At 49.3% G+C, this 27169-nt stretch overlaps 1 protein-coding gene across 2 annotated transcripts in view; it reads right to left on the bottom strand.

Moving 5' to 3' along the window:
• LOC120388736 (butyrophilin subfamily 3 member A2-like) overlaps window positions 1-11630 on the bottom strand; it is a 53364-nt gene extending 41734 nt beyond the window's left edge. The window contains exons 1-3 of one of the 2 annotated variants that reach the window (XM_039510778.1): window positions 11579-11630; window positions 2472-2562; window positions 928-1275 (exon numbers count right to left, since the gene is read on the bottom strand). In XM_039510778.1, the coding sequence (XP_039366712.1) occupies window positions 928-1275; window positions 2472-2541 (418 nt within the window). In that variant the 5' untranslated portion in view covers window positions 2542-2562; window positions 11579-11630. Of the gene's footprint in view, window positions 1-927; window positions 1276-2471; window positions 2566-11578 lie in introns of those variants that run through there. The other variant, XM_039510780.1, reaches the window with a different exon arrangement.
• Between the last annotated feature and the right edge of the window lie 15539 nt (window positions 11631-27169).

The following is a 27169-nucleotide window of genomic DNA, read 5'->3' on the forward strand; positions in this document are numbered from 1 at the left end:
GCAACACTGACCCTGCTAGCACCACAGTGGAGTCAGCACTGAGTGTGAGGGGGCAGCGCCCCCTACTGAGTCCTGCACACAGCTCCCTGCAGCACAGGACCCTGCTGCTGTGCTGGGCTCAGTACAGGGGCACCAGCATGGGTACAGGAAGCTCTGGATGCCCAGACACTGTCACCCCAGTAGTGGAGGGAGAGCCTGGAGATCTGGACCTGATGCAAGATCTGAGACCTGAACCAGAGGATGTAAACCAAAGTCAGGCCATGTATTAAGGTAGATGCTTCCAAGTTCATTGTCCAGTACATTAATTTAGCAAATTTGCTGCTAGTCTTGCCAAAACGTAGGCACTCCCAAGAAGTACTAGGCATGAGATATTTATGTAAATACTTTGCAGAAGGCTGGTACGGATACACCCGAATCTAGCGCAAGATAAGATGGCTTGACAGAACAATGTATAGAGATGTTCTGTCTGAAATATCAGGAACAAGGGGAGGTAACAAAGAGATGTCCTGAAATACATAAGGTGGTATGTAAGTTGTTTATCCTAGTTGTTTGCCTCAGTCTATAAATGTTGGGGTATCTCACTTTAACCCTTTGTGTGGTCAAGGGGACAGCAGGGACTCCCTCTGCTGACTGAGGCACTCAGCACTCATGTGTTAATGTACCGGTAACCACAGACACAGGGCACTAGGACTGTGCCTTGAGGGCAATAAATCTGTCCGAGTGCCTTTGTCACCAAACTATTCTGATGGCTGTTATTTATGAGTAACATCAAGTCTGTTGAATTTGCAGGCTGCACTAACTGCTAGTACTGATAACAGTGGAGCTCCAAGAATGGAAACATTGAGCAGCTGGAACAGCTCCAGCAGCCTGGACATTGTTACCGAGGCAACATTTCATCATTGTACACCCCTTAGTGCTCCGTCTCACCTGCAACCTGTAACTCAGTGACGGCTTCCAGATTCCACTGTAGGTTCCTCACAAAGCAATGGTACTTCCCAGCGTCTGCCACTTGGAGCCGTTTCAGCTTCAGGGAGACGTTCCCGCTGCTGAACTCCTGCAGGAACAGCTCCGTCCGGGTCTGGTAACCGTCCCCCGGCAGGTCCTGGGTATCCACATCCATGTACTCATGAACTAGGATAAATCCTGGTCCAGCTTTCCTCCAGTGCACGTCCATGTTGGGCAGCCGGGTTGGGGGTGAGAGCTGGCAGGGTAACACCACATCCTGGCCAACTACCTCCACCACAGGGTGCAGGGAGCCAGCCAGGGAGAACTCCTCTGAACCAGAACACCCCAGGACCACAGTGAGTACCAAGAAAAAGGAGGGGACATCTCTGAGCCCTTCCCCAGCCCTACAGACACAGTGAGTGAAGAGGAGAGGGCAGCACTGAATTAATCAAAATTTCCTCAGTGGTGCATAGCTCATAGCAGAAGGTCCCAAAGCTGAGTCATGTGTTGTTCAACTGAGTTACTCAGTCTGGACACAGGGCAGTGCAGTCATACCACCAATCCTGTCCTACAATCCCCCGGAAACTCAACCAAAGGTGCCTGTCTTGCAACCTACCTACACTCTGTTGGCAAAGGGTGGCCCCGTCTGGAAGCCACCTGCCAGGTCATAGCACCCTGAACAGCCCCAGTTATGAGCTCTTTCCACTACAAGCAACTTCTTTGATGAACCAGTTTCAGATCCATGTGGAGCCAAAATGGCTGCTGAGGGGCCACCTCAGGAGACTTCTGCCTGGCGTGAAAGTATTGAGTCTTTGATGGATCTTTGGGCCGATGCACGTCCCTCCCATAGATTCAATAGACCCAAAACAGAAACTAACTCAGATGTGGATTCACCGTTTTGGTGGTCGGTGTCTGGGGGAAAGTAAGCATCTGAAGGTGATTTATGTCTGCACAGTAGCTGTGTCTGAAGGGTCTCCAGGCTCGCCCATCCCACCATGGGGCATATAGAGCAATAACTACTGAGCTGCAGCACCTGACACTCACTGTGTGGCTAATGGTGGGGAGGCATAAGGGGCAGATTTTCAAAGCCACCAAGGAGATTTTCATGAGCTCCCATTCATCCTAATGGGACCTGGGACCCCATCCTCAGGCAGCTGGGAAGATCTCTGCCTTGCATGCCACGAGAATCCAGGCTCCCAGTGGGGCAGGTCTAGCAGCACGGTGCCTTTGGCAGGACAGGAAGGGATCAGGGTCAGGGTTCTGGAAGCCTCTCTCAAGGGCAGAGGTAACTGAGTGACTTGCTGCAAGATCCAACAATCCTGGCATCCAGAGCTAGGACATGCCCTGGTCACCTTAACATCCCCAGCCCACAATCTCCTGGGCCTTGCCCTTTTACACTGCAGGACTGAGGAGGCCCCGGTGTGTGTGGGGGTGTCATTGGCCTCTGATGCCCCTACCCTAGCCCTGCAGGGGGCAGTGTACATGGGGGAAAGGGAGGGAAATAATTGGGATTCAAACGTTTTTACCAGATAGAGAACATGGCGCCAGGAGGAGGATCCCCAGGCTGCACACACAGAGCCGCCACCATGTCGCCATGGGGACACCCCAGGCAGGGATCTGTAAGGAGAGAGCAGGGATGGTTAACACTCCCCAGACTGTGTGAGGGGTCGGCAGTGCAGGGAACATGCCCCATCCATCGTCTGACCTGATCCACTCTGCTCCCAGGCAGAACAGCTTCCCAGGGACAGGAGAGGATTTCACCCCTCCCAGGCTGCCCTGCCACCTGCCCAGGCCTGGCACTAGGAATTTCCACCCCCTGGCAGTGCCGTGTATCCACCCCCATTTCCTCCCTTGTCGGTTCTCTGACCATCCATTGGTGCAGGTGTCCCCCCGATTCCAGTGCAAGGTGAGCCTGCAGCAGAGCAGGGCCACTTCTGAGCTAACCCCAGTATTACCCACATCACTGTCCCCCTTGCAGAAGAGGCCTGGCTCTGTGCCTGCCTCCACCTGGGACAGCACAGCAGATGTGTGACCGGGGCTCTCCACAGCTAACCGCATGAGGCCCTACACCATGAGCTAAAGAGCCAGGCTGTGCAGCTGGGGCTGTGACAGACTCACATGCTGTGTGGATCAGGCCCAGGCAGGCCCATCTCACACCCTGGCCACTGGGTGACATCTGGGCACCTTCCTACAGGTCAGCCTGCCCGAAAGTCACCCTCCTCTGTAAGTGATGCTGCCAAGTGACATGGATGGGGCTGGCAGTGGCTATCGCAAACACCAGGGGGCACTCTTAGATACCTACTCCTCCTCCCTTGACGTCAATGGGAGACCATCACATCAGTAGACATTACAGTAAGATATACGGTGGGGATCAGGAGGGATCGTCTCAGCTCTGCTCACAGCCTCAAGCATCCTATCTCCAATTCTCTGGTCTGTGTACACAGGGTCAGACTGGATAGACACAATGGGATCTTCTGGCCTTCGCATCTGTCAATCTATTTTTGTTTCAGTTCCAGATCCTTCAAAGACTGTCCGTATATGTGTGTGGTGCATTAAAAATTGCATTAGAATTGTAAACTGTCACTGTAAATGCTCTGGGGGTATTCCTGGTCCTGCTGGCAGGAGGGCCCGTGTGGAAGTGTGTGATCTGGGTCCAGCAGCAGGCAGTTGTACAGAGAGCAGCCTAGAGCAACACAGGGTGACCTGGGCCTCTCAGCTTTAGAGAGCAGCCTGCTTTGTCTCTCTCTGATTTGGGTCCTTGTGTGTTATCATTCTGGATTCTAAGCATTAAAGCCGTGTTCCGCTGCAACCTTCCAGCCAGAGGATTTATGTTTATATCCAACTCCTCTGTGTGTGCCGGGAGCATAACAATGGACATCCTTCCCACAAAGAGACCTCCCTTCTGAGCCCATCCAAGGTCACTTGAGAATGACATGATGTTCCTGAGGGCAGGGTTAAAACCTAAGCATTATAAGCCTCATTATAGGAGTTGGGGGTGCAGGGTCCCAGCGGCACTTACCACGGCTCCCAGGAAGTGGCCGTCAGGTCCTTGTGGTCACTAGGCGCATGGGCGTCCAGGGAGGCTTCATCCCTGTGCCGCCTTCGTGCCTGCAGGCGCCTCCCCACAGCACCCATTGGTCACGATTCCCAGCCAGGGGGAGCTGCAGAGCTGGCACTCAAGGCAGGGGCTGCAGGGACATGGCAGCTGCTTCTGGGAGCTGTGTGGAGCCAGGGCACGTAGTGAACCTGCCTTAGCTCCGGGCCCCTGCTCTGCCACTGAGCAGACTTTTAACAGCCAGGTTGGCAGTGCTGACCAGAGCCGCCAGGGTCCTTTTCGATCAGGGTTCCAGTCAAAAACTGTACGCCTGGCAACCCTAGGTCTGGGGAGCAGAGTTCTGAGAGGGGAAATGCCTCATGCAGCTAGCAGGAGTTTTCCTGCCAGTTCTGCTGCTCTGCAGGTCCTACCAACCCCACTCAGCAGGGACTGTGTGTGTAACAGAGGTGAAGAACGTTGGGGATCCTGCCCCCAGTACTGCTGTAATGATCTTGGGGTTCATTAAACAACAAACGAGTGAACAATAAAGGAATAAAACGTTGTTAAAAACAAACTAGAGAGTGTCTGTGGTGAACTACTGGGCACAGCTGTTATGCTTATAAGAAGCACACAGGATTTTTTTTTAGGAGAAAAGTCAATACCCCCATACTTTTTTGTGTTTTTGTTCTATAGGCAGGCCAGGTTTTAATGGCATTTACCTTTTAAGGGTTTAGGGGAAATTATTCCACTTTTTTTTGTTTCCTGTGCTAAGCTTTACGTTTATTTACAGGTAATAGCTGAGAAGCATTATTACCATATGACTTTAAAGTTGTTGTTTTTTAAATCATATATATTATATATTATTACAGGGTACTTATTAACATTAACTTTTGTTGGACAGTTATAATTTGAGCCTTTTGGTGTTAGGTAGTTTGTTTGCTGACCAGGTATGTGTTTTACTGGCAGCTTTTTTGTGCTGCCATTTATGGACATTTTTTTTCTTTTTTTATTAGTTAGGCAATTTGCATTAACACAGATGCTTTCTGGCTTGCTTTTGGATTCAAAGTCATTAGCAGCTCAGAGACTCTGTCTTAAAAGGGACACAATTAACTTTCAACAGAGTTCTGCTTACTTTTTACTTTTAACTCCTGCTTCCAAAACACACACAGATCTGAAAAAGAAAACAATCTATTGTGGCGCCTTTTGGAGCCCTAATAGGATTTTAATTAAGTAGCATGTTTTGTTTGCTTTTTTTTTTTTACTCCTTCTACAATATAAACTGCACATGGCCTGGGAAAAATGCACATTTTTTTTTCATAGTTTAACTTTTATAACATTATATTAGCTATATTATTTTTTACACAAGGTGTAACTGGTTTTTTGTGCTTACAGAGTTTTTATGTACCCTCATCAAAGTGACAGTCTGATTACACAGAGCCATCTTAAGGCTCAGTGTTTTTAACTTTGCTTCTTTATGCACCTTACCCTGGCTGTTGCTTTAGAGAGGCTTTGTCTTTTATTTTTTAACTATAATTTTTATTTGCTATTTTGTTATTAAAAACACATTTAGAATTTCTTCCTAGTCTTCTGGGTTTGATTGCCGTACTGCAGCCATGACTTTGGTTTTAAAAGATATTGAATGCTATAAAGCATTAAGGTACCTTAAGGGTTAAATGCTAAATACCAAAGCCAAACAACACTAGTTACCTGTGTCTGGCAAACAGTGTCTCTTAGTTCTGCAACTTTGAATGAAAGATTCAAATGGATTTTAGTGGTATTATTTAAAAACAAACCAAAAAATATATTTTAAACATACAAAACAGAGTTTTACAAACCAGGAGTGTTGATTTAGGTTCTTAAAACCTTACATATTTACACAATATATTTACACACACATTTAAAAAAATGTTTTTACATTGTTTTAATTTTCACACAGCTGTACCTAGATTACATTTATATATATATGTTTGCGGGCAGTTAAGTTCCAATAGAAACACTTACGGTTTTTTAGCAAATTTGACTAAATTGATTATAGTCAAATGATTTAAATTTGATTGTTTTTTTGCCTAGCTTATTTACAGACATTCCTTTGGAAAAGGGCCCATTTTTCCTTCAGAATGGCTGCAAAGAAACCAAGATTTTTTTATAACTTTTTAAAAATATGTTTACAAAGTTTAATTGCTTAATTCCCTCCAGCCTTTGCAGAGTTAACTTCTCACTCTCTTTCCTTAAATCACTTGCTCATTTCCTAAAATGACACCTTCATTAGTTCAGATATCACCATTCCAAGGATTTTATCAGAAATCTGAATTTCCCATGCCTGTACTTACTCCTTTTCATACTCCTGCAGCTATGCCCCTCAGGGCTCCCAACTCCTAATCATTTCTTTATTTGTTGCTTTTATATGTTTTTTCGTGGGTGAATACCCACTTCTTCGGATGCAAGCAGTGGAAATTTCCAGGGACAGGTGTGTATATATAAGCAAGCAAGAAGCAAGCTAGAGATAACGAGGTTAGATCAATCAGGGAGGATGGGGCCCTGTTCCAGCAGCTGAGGTGTGAAAGCCAAGGGAGGATAAACTGGTTCTGTAATTGGCAAGCCATTCACAGTCTTTGTTTAGTCCTAAGCTGATGGTGTTAAATTTGCAGATGAATTGGAGCTCAGCAGTTTCTCTTTGAAGTCTGGTTCTAAAGTTTTTTTGTTGTAAGATGGCCACCTTAACATCTGCTATTGTGTGGCCAGGGAGGTTGAAGTGTTCTCCTACAGGTTTTTGTATATTGCCATTCCTAATGTCTGATTTGAACTCTAGCTCAGGAACCAACCCATGCAACAAACCTCGATGCCAACTCTGCCCACATATCTACACCAGCAACACCATCACAGGACCTAACCAGATCAGCCACACCATCACCGGTTCATTCACCTGCACGTCCACCAATGTAATATATGCCATCATATGCCAGCAATGCCCTCTGCTATGTACATCGGCCAAACTGGACAGTCTCTAAGGAAAAGGATAAATGGACACAAATCAGACTCTAATTCTTCCCCTATTGCCCGGCACTTCTACAACTGGGGGTGTGCACACCTGAATGATTGATCACTTCATACATATGGTATACCTGTCAGTAATATTTTCAACAATCATGTCTTCCCCCTTTCACAATTCTCCACCAAAAATGTTATGCTTATAAGAAGCACACGTGATTTTTTTTAGGGGAATCGGCAACATTGGGTGCAGGGCAATGGAATGAACATCTGTTATTACTACTGCTTCTACAGCTGCACAAAGACTATTAGGTAGTTTTTAATTTTAACATAATTGTAGTTCATGATCATTTAATATTTCAATATTCTGTTCTGTTTGTTATGAGACTTTAATGCGTTTATTGAAGATACAACTATTAGCATATTAATTTAATTATACAGACACACACACACTGTGTTCTGCCAGTTGATGTTATAATTACTAGAGTCTGAATGAGTCTAGTGGCCAGCTAGGTTGATCATGAGTAGGTAGGAGCGGGGTTTTGTCAGTCGCCACACGATGCTCCAGGGAAGTCTTGGCAGGATGGACCCAAAGTTTTATGGCAAGGTGCCCCGTTTATATAGTGTTTTTTTTTTAATTGGAACCAACAAGTTTTGCATTGTTATTCTGTAATTAATTGTTGTTTGATGAGTGCTTGTTTGTTTAAATTGTTTTTTTTACTTTTTTTTTATTAATTTATTTAGGGAGTTATTTTACGCTGGTTTTGATTACAGCTATATGGTTTTTATTGATAGGTGCTTATTTTATTTTTATTTTTATATTTGATAATTTGCCCTTTTCTGATATTTTAATAGGGGCATGTTGCAGCCTTTTGATGCCCTTGTGTTTGTTTTGGGGATGTTTTTAGAACACTTGGTTCAGTGATGGCTTTTATTTTATTTTTTTTAACATAAAGATTGTTTATTTACATACAAAACAGAACTGATTTACACAGAACATTTTGACCAGGAACATTAAATTGCAATGGAAAAGGAAAACAATTATTGCATTCCTTTACTTATTTTAAAATGCTAAACCTACAACAAATGGTGACCCTAAAAGGTCTGTTATTGCCTTGAAATCAGCTCAGATACAAAATTTTACAAAATACAAACATAAAATCCTACTACTACATAGCTACACTGTGTTCTTCACCCTCCTGCCAGGCACGGCTCAACATTTCTGTGTTCATAACACTGTCCCTTATGAGGGAGCCTCTCTACATTATAATCTAGCACAAATATATCTCTACAATTGACACCTAGGTGCTGAGAGAAGTAGTGAGGTGAGGGGTAAAATCCTTGTTAATTCCCACCCTTCTGAGGATGAGAAGTCGCCCATGTGCTGGCCAGTCTCTCTAGGAGGGGAAGGCAGGACCCAGCCACTGCCACTCCAGTGGGTAGGGGCAGGTCTATGGGGGGCATGCCAGGGAGAGCCTAAGACCAGCCATTGCCTTAATCCAGCCCCACCCTCAGCAAAGCTCCCAGCCCCAGCTGGCCCTGTCAGGAGGAATTGGAGTTTGACCCCCCCCCACGCCGAGTGCTCTCTAGTATCATTGCATCTCCAGCCCCGCCCCAAAGCAAAGGGCGAGCGTAGGTTTCTGAGCCATTTTATTACCTATTTGCCCTTGTGCAAAGCGGGGCTCTGAGAGAGCCACAGAGCTGAGGCCTGGCAGGCACTAAATATTCTGGGAGGCTGGTGAAAATGGGGATTTTTTTTTTTAGGAAAATTTTGTTTTCATTCAAAAGTTTGCCTGAAATCATCCAATAGTCTGACAAAATGACTCAAAACAAAGCAATAATGGTTTCAAATAGATTGGAAATTCAATTAAGATCAAATGGTATCAGAATGATTTTTTTCAAGTTCACTTCTTAGCTTTTTTTCTTCTTAAAAGCCAAAAAACAAACAAACAAACAAAATTGATTCCATTAGACTGGACTCGAAATGGACATTTTTATTCTGAATTATTTTAATGACAATTTTCAAATTAAATGAAATATTTTGTTGAAAATGTCCCTATTCTTTTGAAAAACACTTTTAATTACAAACGTTTTTCATTAAACATTCTTGACCATCTCTAGTTTCCAGGTTCTTTACAGGGCTCTTGTTCAGCCTAATGACACAGGGTAAAATACTGAAAAGGCACCTAAGTCCCATTGGCTTTCAATAGGAGTTAAGGGCCAGATCCACAAATGGACACAGCTAGATTAAGGGATAACTGCTCTGAGAGCACCTACCAGTTCAGGTCCTCTGCTAAATACAGTTGGGATCAGGTGAGGGATGTGGGCATGTGGCCAGAATGCCCAAGAGTCCTTGGCTAGAGCACTCACCTGGACTGTGGGAGAACCAGGATTGATTTCCTGTCTCTGATTTTGGGCAGGGATTTGACCCCAGGTCTTGTGCCCAGGGGAGTCCCCTAGTAACAGGCTGCAGAGTGAGTCTATCCTATTGGAGCTGGTCCCTGGGCTATTGGCTGTAATGCAGGGGGAGGGGTTTATCTCTCTGGCTCTGTACAAGGAAGGGCTGACTGGGTTTAGGTGCCTTACTCCAGGTGAGGGTTTACTGCTGAGAATCCCAACTGGAGGGAGGCACCTTCCTCCAGCCAGTCAGTCAAGCACCCAAGGCTCAGATCAATGGGAGTGAGGTGCCTAAATCCCTTTGTATATCTGGAATCTAAGCCCTGCCCCTTTTCCTCTGCATTTCATTGGCTGGCTTAGGCAGCTGCCGGCTCACTGTGCTGGCTTCCAGGGCCCTTTGGTAGTTGCCCAGCTCTACCTAGACATTGCACAAGGAGCCTGGGTGCCACCTCAGGGCTGTGAAGTCCCCTAGGCAGCAGAGCACCTGGGAGTCAGGCCATGCAACCCTGTGACTCCAGCCCTAACTCCTAAATCACTTGAGTGGTTATGAAGAAGTTAACCACCAGCCAGCACAGTCGGATCCCCCCCGCCCGCCCACCACCTTCCTGCAGATGAATAGTCTGTGAGCTCCAGACACACAATAGAAACCAACACACAGCAACATCCAGGACAGCTCTCAAACCCCCAGAGCTTCCCAACTTCTGATCAGCAAATCCAGCTCTCCCCAGATGAACGTAGCCCAGCCAGGGCCCTTATGGCCTCCCTGCACACGACAATTGCCTGGTGCTAGAGCACTAACCACTCAGCACTAACAGCACTAACCACTCAGGGTTAACAGCACTAACCACTCAGGGTGAAATCCTGGCCATACTGAAATCATTGGGCGTGTTCCCATTGGTCTCTCCAGGACTTAAGACTCAGTGAAGACACAGGTGCCACCACAATAACAACACTAGAGTGACTCCTGGGGTCACCGTGGCCAGCCGACATGATACTGACCCCGGTTGTCCTTTCCACACCAAGAACAAAACCATGTTCAGCACAGTGCTCGTCACACCAGGCTATTTACTGCTGTTGTGCATGATTTGCATTATGGTATTAACGAGGAACCCCAGACAGGGGTCAGTGTCCCGCTGTGTCAGGTGCTGTGTAGACATGTAACAATGACAGTCCCTGCCCCAGAGTACTCACCATCTGACTCTAAATGTCAGACAGGACAGAGCCAGGGGGTGAAATAGACAAACTCCTCGGTGGTGATAGGCTGGGAGGACAAGGTAACAAGTCAGAAGAGGAAGCATAGCAGGGAAGCAGAGTCCCAACTGGCTGCTAGCCTAGCCAGCATCAGGTGGCAGCGCTCAATAGGCCCCATGGCAGAGGTAGGCTCCAAAGGGGGATTTCGAGAAGGGGAAGATGGTGGCTTTGTGAACTTTGGCAGGAAGCTGTTCCCATGCATGGCGGCAGCGTGGGAGAAAGTGCGGAGGTGCTCGAGGACAGGCCGACATTCAAGGATGCTATTGTTGGCAGAGTGTGAGCTGATGACTTGATGAACTACTAGGTCTGACAATTAATACATTATTTAACACCACACATCCCTCCAGCACAGACAAGGCCTGTGTGTTCAGCCTCCTGTGCTGGGTTAACACATGTTCCAACACAATGTAATGTCCCATGGAGATGAGGTTTGAAAGGGTCTGAACCCAGCTAGGCTCAGCTACACCTGATTGCCAGACTGAGCTCTTTGGGGCGCGGACGGTCTCTCACGGTCTGTATGTGTCACCTGGCACAAGGGGGCCCTGATCTCAGCTGGGGCCTCTCGGTTCTCCTGTACTACACATAATAACAACCAGGAAGCACCTTCTATTTAGATCTCTGAACCAAATAATAACCGCCGCCTGCCCCCGCCACACTTCTGGCCTGGCAGCCCCACTCCTAGGGGCATCTGTAAGGAAGGGCTGTGAGGCCCTTTGAAGAGGCACCATTAACCTGTGCGCCCCATCACACCCTCCAGGAAAGGCCACAAGGATCCCCAAATGGCCACACTGTGCAGTGAGAGGGTAACAGGCTGAGCAGTGAATCACACCCACCATCGGGGTTTGCCCAGCACTGATGGGAGGTGGGAACAGGCCATGGCAGAGGGGACGTGCTCCCAAGGGGGAGGAATGTGAGCAGCCCTTGAAAGTGAAGGAACAGGGATAATAACAGGGAGGGACCTACCTTAAGGATTCAGCATGTTCCAGAAGATGCCATGCAGCGAGCCAGGGGTCCCGGTGCCACACAGAGGGCCCAAGGAACTGAATAGATGTTCTGGGGAGACGGGAACTAAGTCCCGGAGCTGTGTGTGAACTCTGACCAAGGGAAAGTGAAAGCACCAGGGCACCTGTTACACATTAACCTGCCAGAGGTGTTATCTGGCCAGGATCCAGGGCAGGTGTTCGGTTACCTGTGGAGACATGGTGAGCAGCGAGGAATTTATGTGCCACTGGGGTTCCCATTCATCCTCCCATCACTCGGGAGGCCCATGGCAGCTAAGCACTGAATCTGCTCCTCACTCTCATCCCATCCCCTTTACTCACCAAGCTGCTTTCGCTGTCCCAGCCTGTGTCCCAGTGCAGCACTGTGGGGGCATTAGCAGGGTGGGGGATGCACAGAAAACAGCAGCCCAAGGGTCTAAAGTTCAGTGCAAAGCAATGCCAGTGGCTTCATTGTGGGCAGGAGGCAAAGGATAGAACAGTCCCAATGATTTCTAAGGAGGAGCTGTTGTGACAGAGGGGACAAGAGCTTTTAATAGGGGTCATCAGTAGGGTTTGAACTCAAGATCTGCCATGGCATAGCACAGGCCTCTGGCACTTGAGCTCTGTTAGCACTTCTTATCTGCATCCATTGAACCTAAGTCCTATAGAGCAAAATACCTGGGTTACTATCACCTGGCTAAAGGGAGAAGTTGCTACCTTCCTGCCTGTAGCAACCCCAGAAACCTAATTTCTGTTCTCATAAATATAGGAGCCCAGCTGGGCTAGCAGGAGTTACACCTGGGTCCTGATCCAGCTCATCTTGTGTGAGAGCCTGTTTAGAACTGGCTGGCTGAGCCATTCTCGGCGTTTGTTGTGATCCAGACACACCCTGCTCCAGGCAAATGAGAGTGTTGGCCCAGTGACCAGCTCACTGCTGGGAAGGGAGGCTGGGTGGGGATGAAACATCTGAACCATCCAGTGAGGTTCCTGCAGGAACTCGCCTGTCCCTGAGACTCAGCCAGCAAGAACACTGGGATCTCCATGGCTCTGGGGTCTGGGCAGCGCACAGCCTGGACAGTGAGCATCCTGCCGGGCCCATGTACACCTTCCCCAATTCATATTTGCCCCCAGAACAATTCAAGGTTCCTCCCAAGTGTCCTGGGAATCATAGCATCCTTCCAGCAGGAGGGGAAAAGCTCCACAGCCTGGCTGGCCAATGCATTAACCCCTAAGAGGTCATAGGGGCCTCATGCAGGACAAAGGGCAGGATGGACGATGACAGATTCCAATAATGAGGATGTAAACATGATGCACTCTGGGGCAGGTGGAGATGTTTTTTTTTCCTAAGGAAAACTGAGATGAATTTCCATTGAAACGTTCAATAAGAAAATTGTAACTTTTCATTAAAAAACTGAACACCTGAAAAGAGGGGGGAAACTTCAGCTGTAAACTTCCAAATAATATAATATTTGGAGGTGTGTGTGTGTGTGTGTGTGTGTGAGTGTGTGTGTGTGTGTGTGTGTAGAAGGGTTGGTTTTGTAATGAACACTTGAAAGTGTCCAAGGAAAGCAGACACTTTACTCTCTCTCTCTCTCTCTCACTTAAAATCAAAATCTATTCTATCAAAAAAGGTCTTGATGTAAAATTTTCAGCTGTCCCTGATCACAAGCTGAGAAGCTCTGGGGGTTTAAGTAAACCACATTAAACACCTGTGTGGATGCTCTTATTCAGAATTAAAGTCAACTTAATTTGATTTAGCTCTATCCAAGTGCTCCAATCACCCTCAGCCCCTGGAAATGGTTCAGGCACAAAATCTGGGCATTTTGGTCTGAGTCTTCCCACTCCTGGGGCTCCCTGCTGCACGTCTCCCTCTTCCCTGCTGTCATCTGCCATTTTCCTTCCCTGCTAGCGGCTGATCCCAGGGCTGTCCCATTATTACAAGACTGTGGGTCTCCTGCTTGGTGGGATGGCCCAAGCAGGCAGAGTGCCTGGAATGAGCTCAGTAACAGCAGCACAGGTGTTCCTTGCTGGGTGAGGGGACAGAGGCAGCTCCGCTCCTCCTGTGGCTGGTGCTGCTGACTTCAAAACCACTTTCACTTTCCCTAGGCAGCAAAGGAAGCACCCTCCCCATTCTTTTATGGTTACTTCCTTACTGGAGGGAGCCGTCCCCTCTGGGAGCAACAACACCCTTTAGGAGCTGTCTGTGAATGTGCCCCATACACAAATCCAGCCAGCAAAGTAATTCAGGTGCAGTATTTTGGTGATTCATACCATAATTGACAGATTATCACAGCATTTAAGTACAAAACCTGTTTTAAAATGGGCTCTTCACTTTGTGAATCACATAAACCCAGACTGCTCTGATTATTTACATTATAGTAGCACCTAGAACCCCAGTCACAGACCAGGACCCCATTGTGCTAGGTGCTGTACAATCTCAGAACATAAAAACAGTCACCCACCAGGTAGATCAGCAGCAGTATTTGAACACTTAGGTGTCAGATGCCCAATTTAGGCCCTTTTTAATCCAGGCCAGCTAATGGAGAAGGACATGACAAACAGCTTCACAATGGGTTACACAAGTATTCACTTGTCATCTGTAGAATATTGGTGATCAGCAGGGGCAGCTCTAGGAATTTTGTCACCCCAAGCACGGCAGCACACCGCGGGGGGCACTCTGGCGGTCGCCGGTCCCGCGGCTCCGGTGGACCTCCTGCAGGCACGCCTGTGGAAGGTCCACCGGAGCCGCCTGCTGCCCTCCCGGCAACTGGCAGAGTGCCCCCTGCGGCATGCCTCCCCAAGCACACACTTGGCGAGCTGGGGTCTGGAGCCGGCCCAGGTGATCAGGAATCGTGGCTTCTACCCCTAGTTCTGGGAGAGAAGTGTGGCATATAGTGGTTAGAAGTAGGCTAATTCAAACTGGGTTAGTCACTCTGAAAGGTGGTGTAACGTACCAGTGGCTCAGTGTGGGGTTTAGTTATCTTAGAGACCTGGGTATCTCTGTCTCTATTTTAGTCACACCACATTTGTTGTCATCGTATTAAAATTTGGCAGCTTCAGACTGGCACGCAAATTTAAAGTTATAATTTGAAAGTATTTTTTAAAAACAAATATGCCACATGTTGAACTAAAACTAGTTTTTTTGGAATTCCTATTACAGAAGGCATGATATATACAGATGTGGACCATATCTCTGACTGGATCTTTTTGCTAGAGGAGTATATAGAAATGTGAGATATTTCCAAGGGGGAACAAATCACCAACATACCTATTTTTCAACAGTTTATCATAAACTTTCCAGAACTACATATTGTACAATCAATAAACCAAACAGTACATCTCTGACTAAAGATTATAACCCAGATTTCGTTAACCGAAGCCGCGGGACCAGGGGACCCTCTGCAGGCACGCCTGCGGGAGGTCCACCGGAGCCGCGGGACCAGCGGACCCTCCGCAGGCATGCCGCCAAAGGCGGCCTGCCTGCCACCCTCCCGGCGACCGGCAGAGCGCCACCCGCGGCATGCCGCCCCAAGCACGTGCTTGGCGTGCTGGGGCCTGGAGCCGCCCCTGTCTCCAGTTGCTCTGCCCCAGTCCAGCATCTCCCTTCCCACTGGTCCCCTCTTGCACTGATCAGCCACAGTCACCTTAGTGTTTAGAAATGGGAGCCGGTTTGGAGTCTTTAAACCGAGAGGGGACGTCTCTTTCTACACAATATGCTCTAGCTCAGCCAGAAGTGAGCAGCTCAATGCAGGGATCCCTGGGGGAGGCTCTCTGGCCTGTGTTGTGCAGACACTCAGACTAGATGGAATCATTGGTCCCTTCGGGTCTTTAAATGTACGACTATGAAAATAAACTGCCCTGGAAACCTCATGAGAACAGAGAAAGTGAGAATGATACAGGTTAGCGTGTGAGGACAAAAATAGCATTGTGTGAGCAGGTTATTCAAACCACATCTAGCGTGTGATACGCTCTCACCCTGCTGGGTTGCTAACTGGGGATCAGGCCCTGGAGAGCTCACTGCTAGGCAGAGGAAGAGGTTTCTGCACAAGAGACTCTCCAGAGTCTCAGGGCGCTGTCAGCTCATCCTGTGGTTCCCTCCCTGCACTGCTGCATGGAGCAGCTGGACTGTGTGTGCAGAAGATCGCTGAGAAGAAGCTAATGCTCATAGCACCCAGGGGTGGCTCTAGGCACCAGGAAACCAAGCACGTGCTTGGGGCGGTACAATTTCAGGGGCAGCATTCTGCCTACCTTTTTTTTTTTTTTGCTTCAGCAATTGTGCTCCCGGAGGGTTTTTTTTTTTTTGGCCCTGATGGCACCAACACACCTCTCCCTTCCCTCTTCTGAGCAGCAGCCAATCGCTCTCTCTTCCTGCAGTATCTGACTCCATCAATGTCCTCTGCAGGGCTGGGAGAAGGGTTTAATTCTGCCCAGGCTGCCCTGGGGTTTGCGCTGGTGGGAGAGAAGCAGGATCTAGCCCAGAAGCAATAGGGGGTGGGACACTCTGTGAGATAAATTAAATTCCCTGTGGCATATTTCCCATATTGTCAGGGAAGTCTCTATGTATTTTGCCACCCCAAGCACGGCAGTCAGGCCGCCTTCGGTGGCATGCCTGCAGGAGGTCCGCTGGTAACGTGGATTTGTCGTCATGCCTGTGGGAGGTCCGCCGATCCTGCAGCTTCGGCGTACCCACCGCCGAATTGCTGCTGAAGCCATGGGACTGGGGACCTCATGCAGGCATGCCGCTGAAGGCAGCCTGAATGCCACCCTCACAGCAGCCAGCAGGTCGCCTGCCCATGGCTTGCCGCCCGTGGTGCGCTGGTGCCTGAAGCCGCCCCTATATATTGTGTCTCTGGTGTTTTCCCTCACTCCCACTCCCGTCCCATCCAGGCTCTTCCACTCTTTGGATGAAATAGCCCAGGCTCATTGGCCGTCTAGGCAGGTACCAGGTTGCTCATTGTCACCCAGGCTTTTGGGCTGGGGGCAGCAGGGAGGAAGGACAATCCTGTGGCAAGGGCAGTGGACTGGTGCTCAACATCCAAGGCTTCAATCCCTGACCCAGCTGTAGACTCCCGTGTGCCCTGGGGTCAGTCACTGAGTCTCTTTCTGTGTCTCATCTGTGAAATGAGAATGAAGTTCCCTAGCTCTCAGGTGTGTGTGAGGATAAAATGACTGTGAGAGGCTCCGATACTCCAATGACAGGGGATGTAGAAGGAGAGGGAGAGCAATGATGGGAATACCTGTTTTATCTCCCGGTTTCTCTATAGACAGAAATTTACCAGTAAAATTAAACCGCTCTAGCTTTGCTGGTATAACTCCCACAGGACACTCTTATTGTGGAATCAGAGTCTTTGTCAGGTTCATTCATAGATTCTAAGGCCAGAAGGGACCATTGTGATCACATAGTCTGACCATCTGTATAGCACAGGCCAGAGAACTGCCCCCAGATAATTCCTGTTTGAACTAGACTAGTGAAGTCAGTGGAGTCTTTCCATTGACACCAAAGGGCTTTGGACCAGGCCCTGTCTGGGCAGCATTGTCTGAGCTACAAGCAGGGCCCGGCTGCCATCCAAGGGTGCCAGCAGCTCAGCCTGACCCACAGCCCTGGGGGGTCACTCTGGGCTAGAGCCACTAGAATGTTATGATCTAAAAATGACACATTTTTCAAAGTGAAAGTTTTTGTCAAACATTTTCACTTTTTTCCAAAGTTTCCATTAAAAAAAAAAGATTAAAACTGTTTTGGGGGTTTTGTAAAAACAAAACTGGAAAATTAAAAGAAAAAAATGAAAATGTACATTTAAAAACCCTGCTTTTTCAGACAATTTTTTAATAGTTTTCAGGTTTTGGTTTCCCCTCCCTCCATTTTTACCATTTTGCCACCACAAGAGGGGAAAAAAATGGGAAACAATATTTTTCACATAAGGTTTTTAAACAATATTTTTTTATTAATTGCAACAAATATTTACCCCTTTTAACTCTGTCGGCTTCTGGGCACTGCTTATAACAGGGAGTCTCACACTGTGCTCCTCTGATTCTCACCTGAACATCTGAGCTTCCCCAAAACATCTCCTGTCCAGTTACTCTGCTGAGCTGACTCTATCCCAGTGGTGAAATGTGCCCAGCCACCATCCCAGGACAATCCACTTCTGCATCAATTACTCTGCAAAGTTGCTCTGCAAAACTGCTCTGCCTCGTGCTCCTGACAGATTTCCCTTGAGGACCTCAATTGTTTGGCTTCCTACAGAGATGTTAACATCAGTTCACAAGACTTTTTTTCTTTCCGACATGTTTCTCTGATCTTTTGCCCTGGTTCCCCCACTTGCTTAGTCACACTGATTCCAGCTCCCCACCTGCTCAGAGGTCACTTCTGGATGCTCTTTCTCAGCTGTCTCATGTTCTTCCCCATCCGGCAGTGACCTGGTACCCGTCTCTCAGCAGGGACAGCAGACTCCTCCGGAAACCAGAATGGGGAGTGGGGGCAGTCAGTGCAGGGCATGCAAAAGTGGCTGGAGCTGGGTTTCGAGGATAGAGCTGGGGGAGACTAAGCAGGTGGGGAAGCCAGTGCAGTCCTGTGGTTACTGTTCTCTGGGGGTGAAATTCAGCCCTGTGTAGAGGGCCCCACATGAGGCCCAGGCCATATTTATTTCCCTCTTAAGCCAAGAGGGTGAATTTGCCCCTGGGGGAGCTGGGTCCTTCTCACCAGGGAGGAAACAAAAGGTTCAGACTCATCCTACATCCCAGGCCTCCCAATCACCTAGTGACATTTCATCCTGGCCCAGCTGTGCGTTTAGCCAGGGAGCTGTCTCGGTCCCTAGGCAGTGAGATGCGACAGCGGTGTTTCCTCAGTGATATGTTTAGACTAAAACAAGCAAACAAAGCCCCTTTGGTTCTCAATCGTGTAGCCTTAAATAGAGATGTTGTGGCCAGGGTGGGGAAGGGGGATGGCGTGGGACAGGAAACGGGAAGCAATGATGAATATCAAACCTGAGAAGGGGACAGAGCAGATCAGAGAGAGGCTGCAGTGTCTCTGCTTTCTGAGCCCTGCAGACCCCAGGGGCCTGGGAGCAGAGAGAGGGGCTGTCTGGACAATCCAACCCTGGAGAGCAGACAGAGGCAGATCAGATCACAGAGAGAGAGACCGGCGCTTCCCTTTTGCTGAAGTCAGACAGGGCAGTAGGGCAGGTGGGAGCAGAGAGCGACTGAGGATTGTCCCTTCCCGACCCCATCCAGGAGCAGAAGCTGATGGGCTATTTCCATCCTGATCTGTTCCTGCCACCACCTCGATGTTCCTGTCTCTGTGCCTCTTGCTTCCCAGTGAGTATCTGGGAATCCTGCGCTAATTTGTAGCAGGTTGGAAGGAAAAGAATCCAGAGCAGCCCCTGGCCCAGACTGTTGGCAAATCTTGTTTAGTGGGAGAGAAATGGGAACCAGTGTAAACACTGAGTGTGAGAGTTACTGGGCCATATCCCCAGTTGGTGTAAATCAGTGTCGCTCCATTGGAGTGAATGCTGATTTACACCATTTGAGGATCTGGACCTCTAGACAGTTGAAGGGAAAGTTGGTCCCAGCTCAGCCAAGGTCTGTGTGCTCGAGGAACCTGCCCTGCCCCAGATCTAACGTCCTGCCTGGTTCGCTTCTTCATCAAAACAGAAATCAGGATTTTTTTTCCTATTAAAGGCAGTTTTTGACCCTGAAGCAGGACCTAATAGGGAGATTTTATCTCCAGCATTAACCACACGGCACCTTTCTGTTCCCAGCACTGAGTTCCAGCAGCCAGGAGATCTGCTCAGCTCCCGGTGAGTCTGTCTCTCTGTCTGTCCCCAATCTACTCCTGGCATTTACCCGTCCCTCTCCAGTTGTCCAGCCACCACCCCTTGGGATGGTCCCTGCCCAGTGCGGTGCCAGCGGCTATGGCATGGGAAGGCAAATGGGCTGTGTGGGATCTGAGCAGGAATCTGGCTGGCCCAGCTGTGCTCTGCTCTGACCCAGGACCACTATGACATGGGGATCAGAGAGTCACATCCACGCCGTCCCACCCCCTGGGGAGGAGAGAATCAGCAGCACCGTTAATAGTCAGCCCTGGGAGGACAGGTGGTGTTTGAATAGGTACAGGCGGAAAGGACCATTATATAACCCAGACTGAGCTCCCCTATGACCCGTACCAGGGAGCCACACCTAGTGACCCTGTGCCCAGCCCAGCAAGGGATGGCAGAGCTGTTTCTTTGCTGGCTGCGTGCGGAAGGCAGCAGCAGGGGGCACCACGGAGGTGGGGAAGGTGATGGGTAGATATCGACTTAGCCAGTGGGAGCAGCAATTCCCCTGCAAGTTTAGAGCTGGGACCCATCTCCCTGGTGATTCCCGGGAAAGGGGGATCCACTCCCTGCTGCTGCTCCAGGGCCTTCCCATAGCCTGGGCCCAGAATTGCTCCCGGTTTCCCCTGTGCCAGCTGGGAACTGGGGGGTGGGAGGGACACAAGGATGGGGAGGCTGCTAGAGAAGACCCCAGAGGGCTTAAGGACTTGACACAGCTCCTTGGCAGTCGGATGCCGAGCTCCTTGGGATAGCGACTGTGCTTCAATGCATGGACCATGGCTGCAGGCCAAGTTGTTGGCCGTTCCCTAGACAGCCCTCAATGGCCAGAGGCCGGCCTCACTGAGGGGTCACTTCACTCCTGGCCTTACTGCTCTATCTGGGTCAGCGAGGTGCCAGACAGTGGGAACCAAGCCCAGCTGAGCCTCCAGGCTCTTCCATAACCCAAATGATCCCAGGGAATAAAACTTCTGGTCCCCAGAGAGAGCTTGCTCCCCAGTCTGCCCAGCTGGGCTGGAATCAGAGCCTCCATCTGAGATGTGGCACAGACTCACCCACCATTTACCTCCTGCCCCAATGACAGCACTGCATGCCACCAACACCCCACTGACAGCTCTGACCCATTCCCCTTCCCAGGCACTCTCCCTGCCCCCATTCTCCACCTGAGCTTGACATCTGCCCAGCCAGGGGACTCCATGCGGTTCCAATGCTCCGTGTTCTCCCGGTTCCTGGCCACCCGCATTATCTTCTGCAAGGATGGGGAGGAGGTTTCATCCCAGAGGGGTACAAAGAGGAACCCCACCTACGACTATGACCATGTGGTGTCTGGAGTCAGCTCTGGGAATTACACCTGTGGGTATGAGATCAAGGACTATGACAACCGGGTGACAAGATCCCAGCTCAGCCCTGCCCAGCGTCTCATCGTAACTGGTAAAGCGTATGTATGTTTGTGTGTATGTGTGTGTCAGGCTATATCGCAGCTCAGCCCTGCCCAGTAATTCAGCATCACACAAAATGGGGAGGGGGAATGGCAGAGCGAGAACGATAATTAAATAATAAACACCTGAAAATCCAAATTATGAATTTCATCAAAAACTGAAACAAAAATTTCTAACAAAATATCTGTGTTCAAAATTTGACATAGGGAACCCCGCCCCCAATTTTCACCCATCTTAGCTCAGACAGCCCAACCCTGACAGATAGGAGATGGGGACATCATAGAAACGTTGAGCTGGAAGGGACCACAAGATGTCATCAAGTCCAGCCAGCCCCCTGCACTGAAGCAGGATCCAGTAAATCTGGACCATCCCTGATAGGAGTTTGTCCAATCTGTTTTATAAACCTCCAGTGACAAGGATTCCACAACCTCCCTTGGAAGCCTATTCCAGAGCTTCACCAGGCCTATGGTTAGAAAGCTTTTCCTACTATCTAACCTAATCCTCCCTTGCTGCAGATTAAGCCCAGTACTTCTTGTTCTACCTTCAGTGGGACTGAGAACAATTGATCATCGTCCACTTTATAACAGACCTGAACATATTTGGAGACTGTTATCAGGTTCCCCCTCAGGCTTCTTTTCTAAAGATTAAACATGCCCAGTGTTTTTAACCTTTCCTCCCAGGTCAGGTTCTCTAAAAATCTTTGGTCATTTTTGTTGCTCTTCTTTGGACTCTCCCAAATTTGTCCACAACTTTCCTAAAGTATCACACCCAGAACTGGACCCTGTACTCCACCTGAGGCCTCATCAGTGCTGAGCTGAGCGGGACAATGACCTCCCATGTCTTAAATACAATACTAGCCCTTTTCACACCTACCTCGCACTGCTGACTCAGATTCAGTGTGTGACCCACTCTAACCCCAGGCCCCTTTCAGCAGCACGGCCACCAGCCAGGTATTGCCCATGGTGTAATTGTGCTAGGGCAGCATATGGGCCTGGAGTGGGGCCATGCTCTGCTCTGATCTCTTGTGTATTTATTGCCTAGGCGATGACTCCAGCAGCGGTGGTGTTGGGGGTTCCTCCCCACAAGGTAAATGCTTGTGAAGTGTTTCTTTATTTGGGGGACGTTATTTAGGGAAAGGTGGGTCCTGGGCTGGGGAGCTCCCAATCTGAGTGTGATCGCCATGACGATGGATGTTGAGGAACCACACAATGACACAACAGAGTGACAGGCTAGTCCAATGTGGCACTTTCTCCATGCAGCTCTCTCAGGCTTTAACCAGCATTGCTGAGCTGGGCAACATCTTTTCAGGGAGGGAAAATGGCTCTGTCAATGGGGGAATCCCAAACCCTTCTGATGGGCAAGACTTTCATCTGGAGTTCACTCACTCCCTCTGTTAAACTGGCAGTCAGTGAATTATTTCCTCCCTCTGCACTCACTGTATTTGGTGTTGTTCTGAAAGAAGGCACAAGAGGCATCATCATGCTCCATGCTCCTGTCTTAGAACAGAGATGTCACAAACAGCATGTGGGCAAACCCCTTGTTCAAGAATCTCAGTCCAGCTGAGTGGTTCCCAGGGAACAACCGTGCCCCAGGAACTGACTTTGGCAGAGCCCAAACCTGATTCTTTGCCTCATCTTCCCCAAAGCATTTGCATCAGCAAACCAACCCATCCTGTCCTAAGTACAATTGGTGCCAAGGCCTCATGCTGCCCTCTGCCCAGGGCAGGGTCACCCCCTTGATGAACTGCCAGCCACACTGGAGAGGGGCGATTGGGTCTGGGCTGCTGCATCTGTTGCTGCCTCTTGTGAGGCCTTTGCACAGAATCCTGGTGCCTCTTGAACAAACTGGGGCAAGACTGACCCTGTGCTGGGGGAAAGGGAGGAGCCTCCCCAACAATCTCCATTTTTTAGGCCTCCCATCAAGGGAACATGCCCCCCTGCAGCATGATCCCCCCTTTAGATCTAGGCCTCTGGGTGCTCACACGGGGTCCCTGTTACAGAGCTGCTGCTCTGTGTCTAGTGCTAGCACTGCAGTCTCAGATGCTGCTTTGCACACAGCCTTCACCATGTCCCTTTCCATGTTGCAGGGCCAGACATGTTGTCCATCATCATCTGGGCCACTCGCTGCACCCTGGTTTTTCTCCTCCTAGTGTCTGCGCCCGTCATCACCTTCATGCTGGAGAAACAGGCCCTGCTCCAGCCTGCAGGGCTAGAGGACATTCATGGGGGGAGCATGAGCATTTTGCGGGGGTAGGTAACGGGGGATCCCCATTGACCAACTGTGAGCAGGAGGGAGGGTGAGGAGGGGGCTGGGGAGATACCAGTGACCAACTCTGAGAGAGTGTTGGGGAGACACCATTGGTCACTGCTGCAGAATAGGCCCCTGTGGGAACAGTTTTTGCCCAGGTAACTCCTCCAGCCTCCTTCAGTTCTCCTCCCTTCCCCTATCAGGGACGTTGTCAGTCACTGACTAGGGTTGCCAACTTTCTATTGGCTGAAAACCGGACCCCTGAGGCCTTGCCTCTGCCCACCACTTCCCCCAAGGCCCTGCCCCTTTGCCACCTCTTCCCAGGCCCCATTCCGTGCTTGCTTCTCCCTCACCTCCCCCACACATCACTTGCTGCTCTCCCACCAATTCCTCCTCTCTGGATTGTCTCCTGCCCCGCTGGGTTCCCTCTGCTCCAGAGCTCGGATGGGAGCTGCTGCAGCCTGACACAGACCCTCTCTGCAGGTAGGAGGCAGCCAGACTAAGCAGCGAGTGGTGTGGGTTGATGACCTGGCGCCTCGCCCCCTCTCTCAGTAACTGGACCTTCAGGGTCCGATCAGTACACCTGACTGGACACTGATAGGTCCCCTTTTTGACCGGACATTCTGGAGAATCTGGACCAAGCACCTGGCATTGGCAACCCCCTGCCCTGCAGCCTGCAGACCTTTGCTCACTCCCAGCCAGGCCAGGGCCACACTGAGCTCTGTCAGATCTTAGCTCTGTCATGAACTGTCCCAATCAGACAGCTCACCCCAGCTCCTTCCTCTGTAGAAATAATCCCTCCTGCAGAGGGGCTATTAATTTAGAGGAAGTGGATGAGATAATGGTTAAGGCACCAAGGTTAAGGCACCTAAGAGATTGTTCAATTCCCAGCTCTGCTATAGAACCCTTGGACCTGTCACTTCCTCTCTCTGGGCCTCAGCTCCCCATCTGTGAAATGGAGACAACAATTCTGCCTTATTTCAGGGGAGAATTTTCAAAGCCCCTCAGAGATTTAGGAGCACAGATGCATGGCTGTGCTCTGTGCCCACTGCCTTGTACTTGCAAGGCCCTCAGGTACTTTTGAAAATTCTTCCCAAGTCTGTGAACTCCTCCATTCCGGAACTGTCTCTCACTAAGGGTTTGTCTGCACAGGAAATTGACCATCAAAACTATACTGTAAATCAGGGGTCCCCAACGTGGTGCCCGTGGGCGCCATGGCGCCTGCCAGGGCGTCTAAGTGCACCCATTTATTGGCTGGCGGATGAGCATCCGCTGACAAGCTGCGTCATCCATAGGCATCGCCGCCTAAATGCCGTCGATTTTCGGCGGTATTTTAGTGCTGATGCCTCTGGATGACACTGCTTGTCGGCGGCATTTCAACAGCGATGCCTATTGACATTGCCACTTGTCGGCGGAATTTCGATGGATGCTCGTCTGCTGCCACGGTCCTCCGTGGCTCGTTGTTTGGTGCCCGCTAGACAAAAAAGGTTGGGGACCACTGTTGTAAATAATGACCACAGTCATCTTGGGATAAGTCCCTGTGGGGACACCCTTATTCTGGAATTAGAGAGCCTTGGTCAGGGTTAATTTACACAATTTTCACCATGAGGTAAACTGGAAAAAGCCACTCATACACTGCAGTAATACTAAGAGAGTCCTCACCGGGGGTTATCCCAGGATAGCGGTAGCAGTTTAGCTAGGCCAGCATAGTACTGCTGCTCAATTTCCCCATGCAGAACCCATTAGTGTCTGTGCAGCACCCACCACAAAGGGGCCCTGCGCTTGGCTGGATTCTCCAGGGGCTGCTGAAACGTCTATAGTCACAGGAAATTGCAGTCGGGGGCTCTGTGGACAGGAGCTAAGGAACAAGGTCTCTGTTTCTGATTTGATATTCTGTCCTGTGGATAAATTGTAAAGTCAGTGGCTTGACCACACTCTGATTCATTATGAAGTGTATTCAGGAGACCAAATAGCCATTATCAGTCAGGTTTATTGCATTAAGACAACAATAAAACATAGGGAAAAGGTTCAATAGAATACCAGTCTCTGGGAAGCCATCTCATGCAGCATGGTTACATTCCCCTTATACAAAAGGCGTGTTCCCCAAGTTCACCCCTGAAGCCCTCTTTTTATACCTTACCTCAGGGGTCCCCAACACAGTGCCCGCGGACGCTCGCATCCTGGCTGGCAGTTGAGCATCCGCTGAAATGCTGCCGAAATTCAGTGGCATTTCGGCAGCGACGCCTCTGGATGATGCCGCTTGCCTCTGACAAGTGGCGTCATTGAGAGGCATCGCCACCAAAATTCGGCGGCATTTCGGCGGATGCTCAACCGCCGCCACGGTCTTTCGTCTAGGGCCCGCCAGACGAAAAGGTTGGGGACCACTGCCCTATCTGTTTAGAGGTACAAGGTGCTGTGTATGTCATCTGACACTAGATTTAGCCAATCAGTTTTCTACATTGTTTCTTTTTTACCATGGTGTACCCCTTATTTCTTTGTTCTGAACACATGGTACCAAAGAGCGTACCGGAGCCTCTTAGGTCTGTACTAGGCTGAAATAATCATATGTCTTGTCCCCTTCCTTTGACATTTGAATACAGACCTGTAAGAGTAACTCCCTGCCTGATGCTATGATAAAACATTGGTATATACTGGTCCTGACAGTTTTCCTGTTTATAAGCCAAAGCTTCCTTCAGCAAATGCAAAATGTGATCGGATACTTGGCACAAGTGAACAGGACTATAATAAAGGTGTAGGTCAACTTAGGCTACATAATTGCTCTAATATTTGTGCTTAATATTATTTGTGCTTAATGCATACAAATACATATATATATATATATATATATATATATATATATATATATATATATATATATATATAGTGAGGATAATACATGTTATTAATATGAGAGATATAAATGTTGGACAGCATATGTTGGTCAACAGTATCTACTGGAGTATTCTTCTGTCTCCAGTGAATGCTTGGGATTCAGATATTAGCCTGTGAGCTCTTTGGGGCTGGGGCTGTCATTTGCTCTCTTCGTACAATGCCCAGCTGGTCTCTAGGTGCTACCATAGTAGAAATGTTACGTCATAACAGTGCAGAATGTCTGAGTGAAAGGTCCCATCTCCAGTTAATTATTTGGGTTTCTCTTGTTAGTTTCCTTGGTTTTTATTTTCAGATCAGTGTAAAATTTCCATCAGGGAAGCAGGGCCGGCTCCAGACCCCAGTGCGCCAAGCGCGTCCTTGGGGCGGCATGCCGCGGGAGGCGCTCTGCCTGTCGCCGGGAGGGTGGCAGGCAGCTCCAGTGGACCTCCTGCAGGCGTGCCTGCAGATGCTCCGCTGAAGCCGCGGGACTGGCGGACCCTCCGCAGGCACGTCTGCAGGAGGTCCACCGTAGCCGCGGGACCGGCAACCCACAGATTAGCCCCCATCACAGGATTACAGGCCAGAGAACAGTGATGGCGGCTAATCTGTGGGTGGTCGTGGGGGTGTTTCCCACCACGGGAAGAGCACGTCTCCTTGGATTTCTCATGTCTATACAAGGTCTTCAGCGATATGCACTTGCCTGCAACAATTGCCTATACAATTTTTGAAGTAGGGGAACAGAGATAACAAGAAATCCCTGGAAATATTTAATCTCTGACCCCTGCAACTTTGTCCTGGTGAAGGCACTTTCCCATCCACCAGATGGCACTTCGCACCAGTCCCAGTGGAAATCTCCATCTTACCTGTGTTGGTCCAATAAAAGATATTACTTCCCCGACCTTGGCTCACTGTTATTATTATTATTTTTTGTCACCCATTAATGCCGACATCTACTGACCAAAGCTATAATTGCAACGATGAAATTTTGTCATGGTTTTTGTCTCTACACCAGAGTTTCATGAACTTCTCCATCGTGAGGACACGGCCGCCCAGAGGATTCCGGGAGCCCGGGGTCTTCGGCGGCGGGGGGCCCTTTCCTTCCGGGACCCGCCGCCGAAGAGGGGACTCAGGCTCTGATCCAATCCCAGGTTGGGGGAACTGACTGGCCCAATGGGATATAGAATGAGACACAAATTGTACAATCAATACCCA

The sequence above is a fragment of the Mauremys reevesii genome, linkage group 22 (genome assembly GCF_016161935.1).
Source record: "Mauremys reevesii isolate NIE-2019 linkage group 22, ASM1616193v1, whole genome shotgun sequence".
NCBI classification, from domain to species: domain Eukaryota; kingdom Metazoa; phylum Chordata; order Testudines; family Geoemydidae; genus Mauremys; species Mauremys reevesii.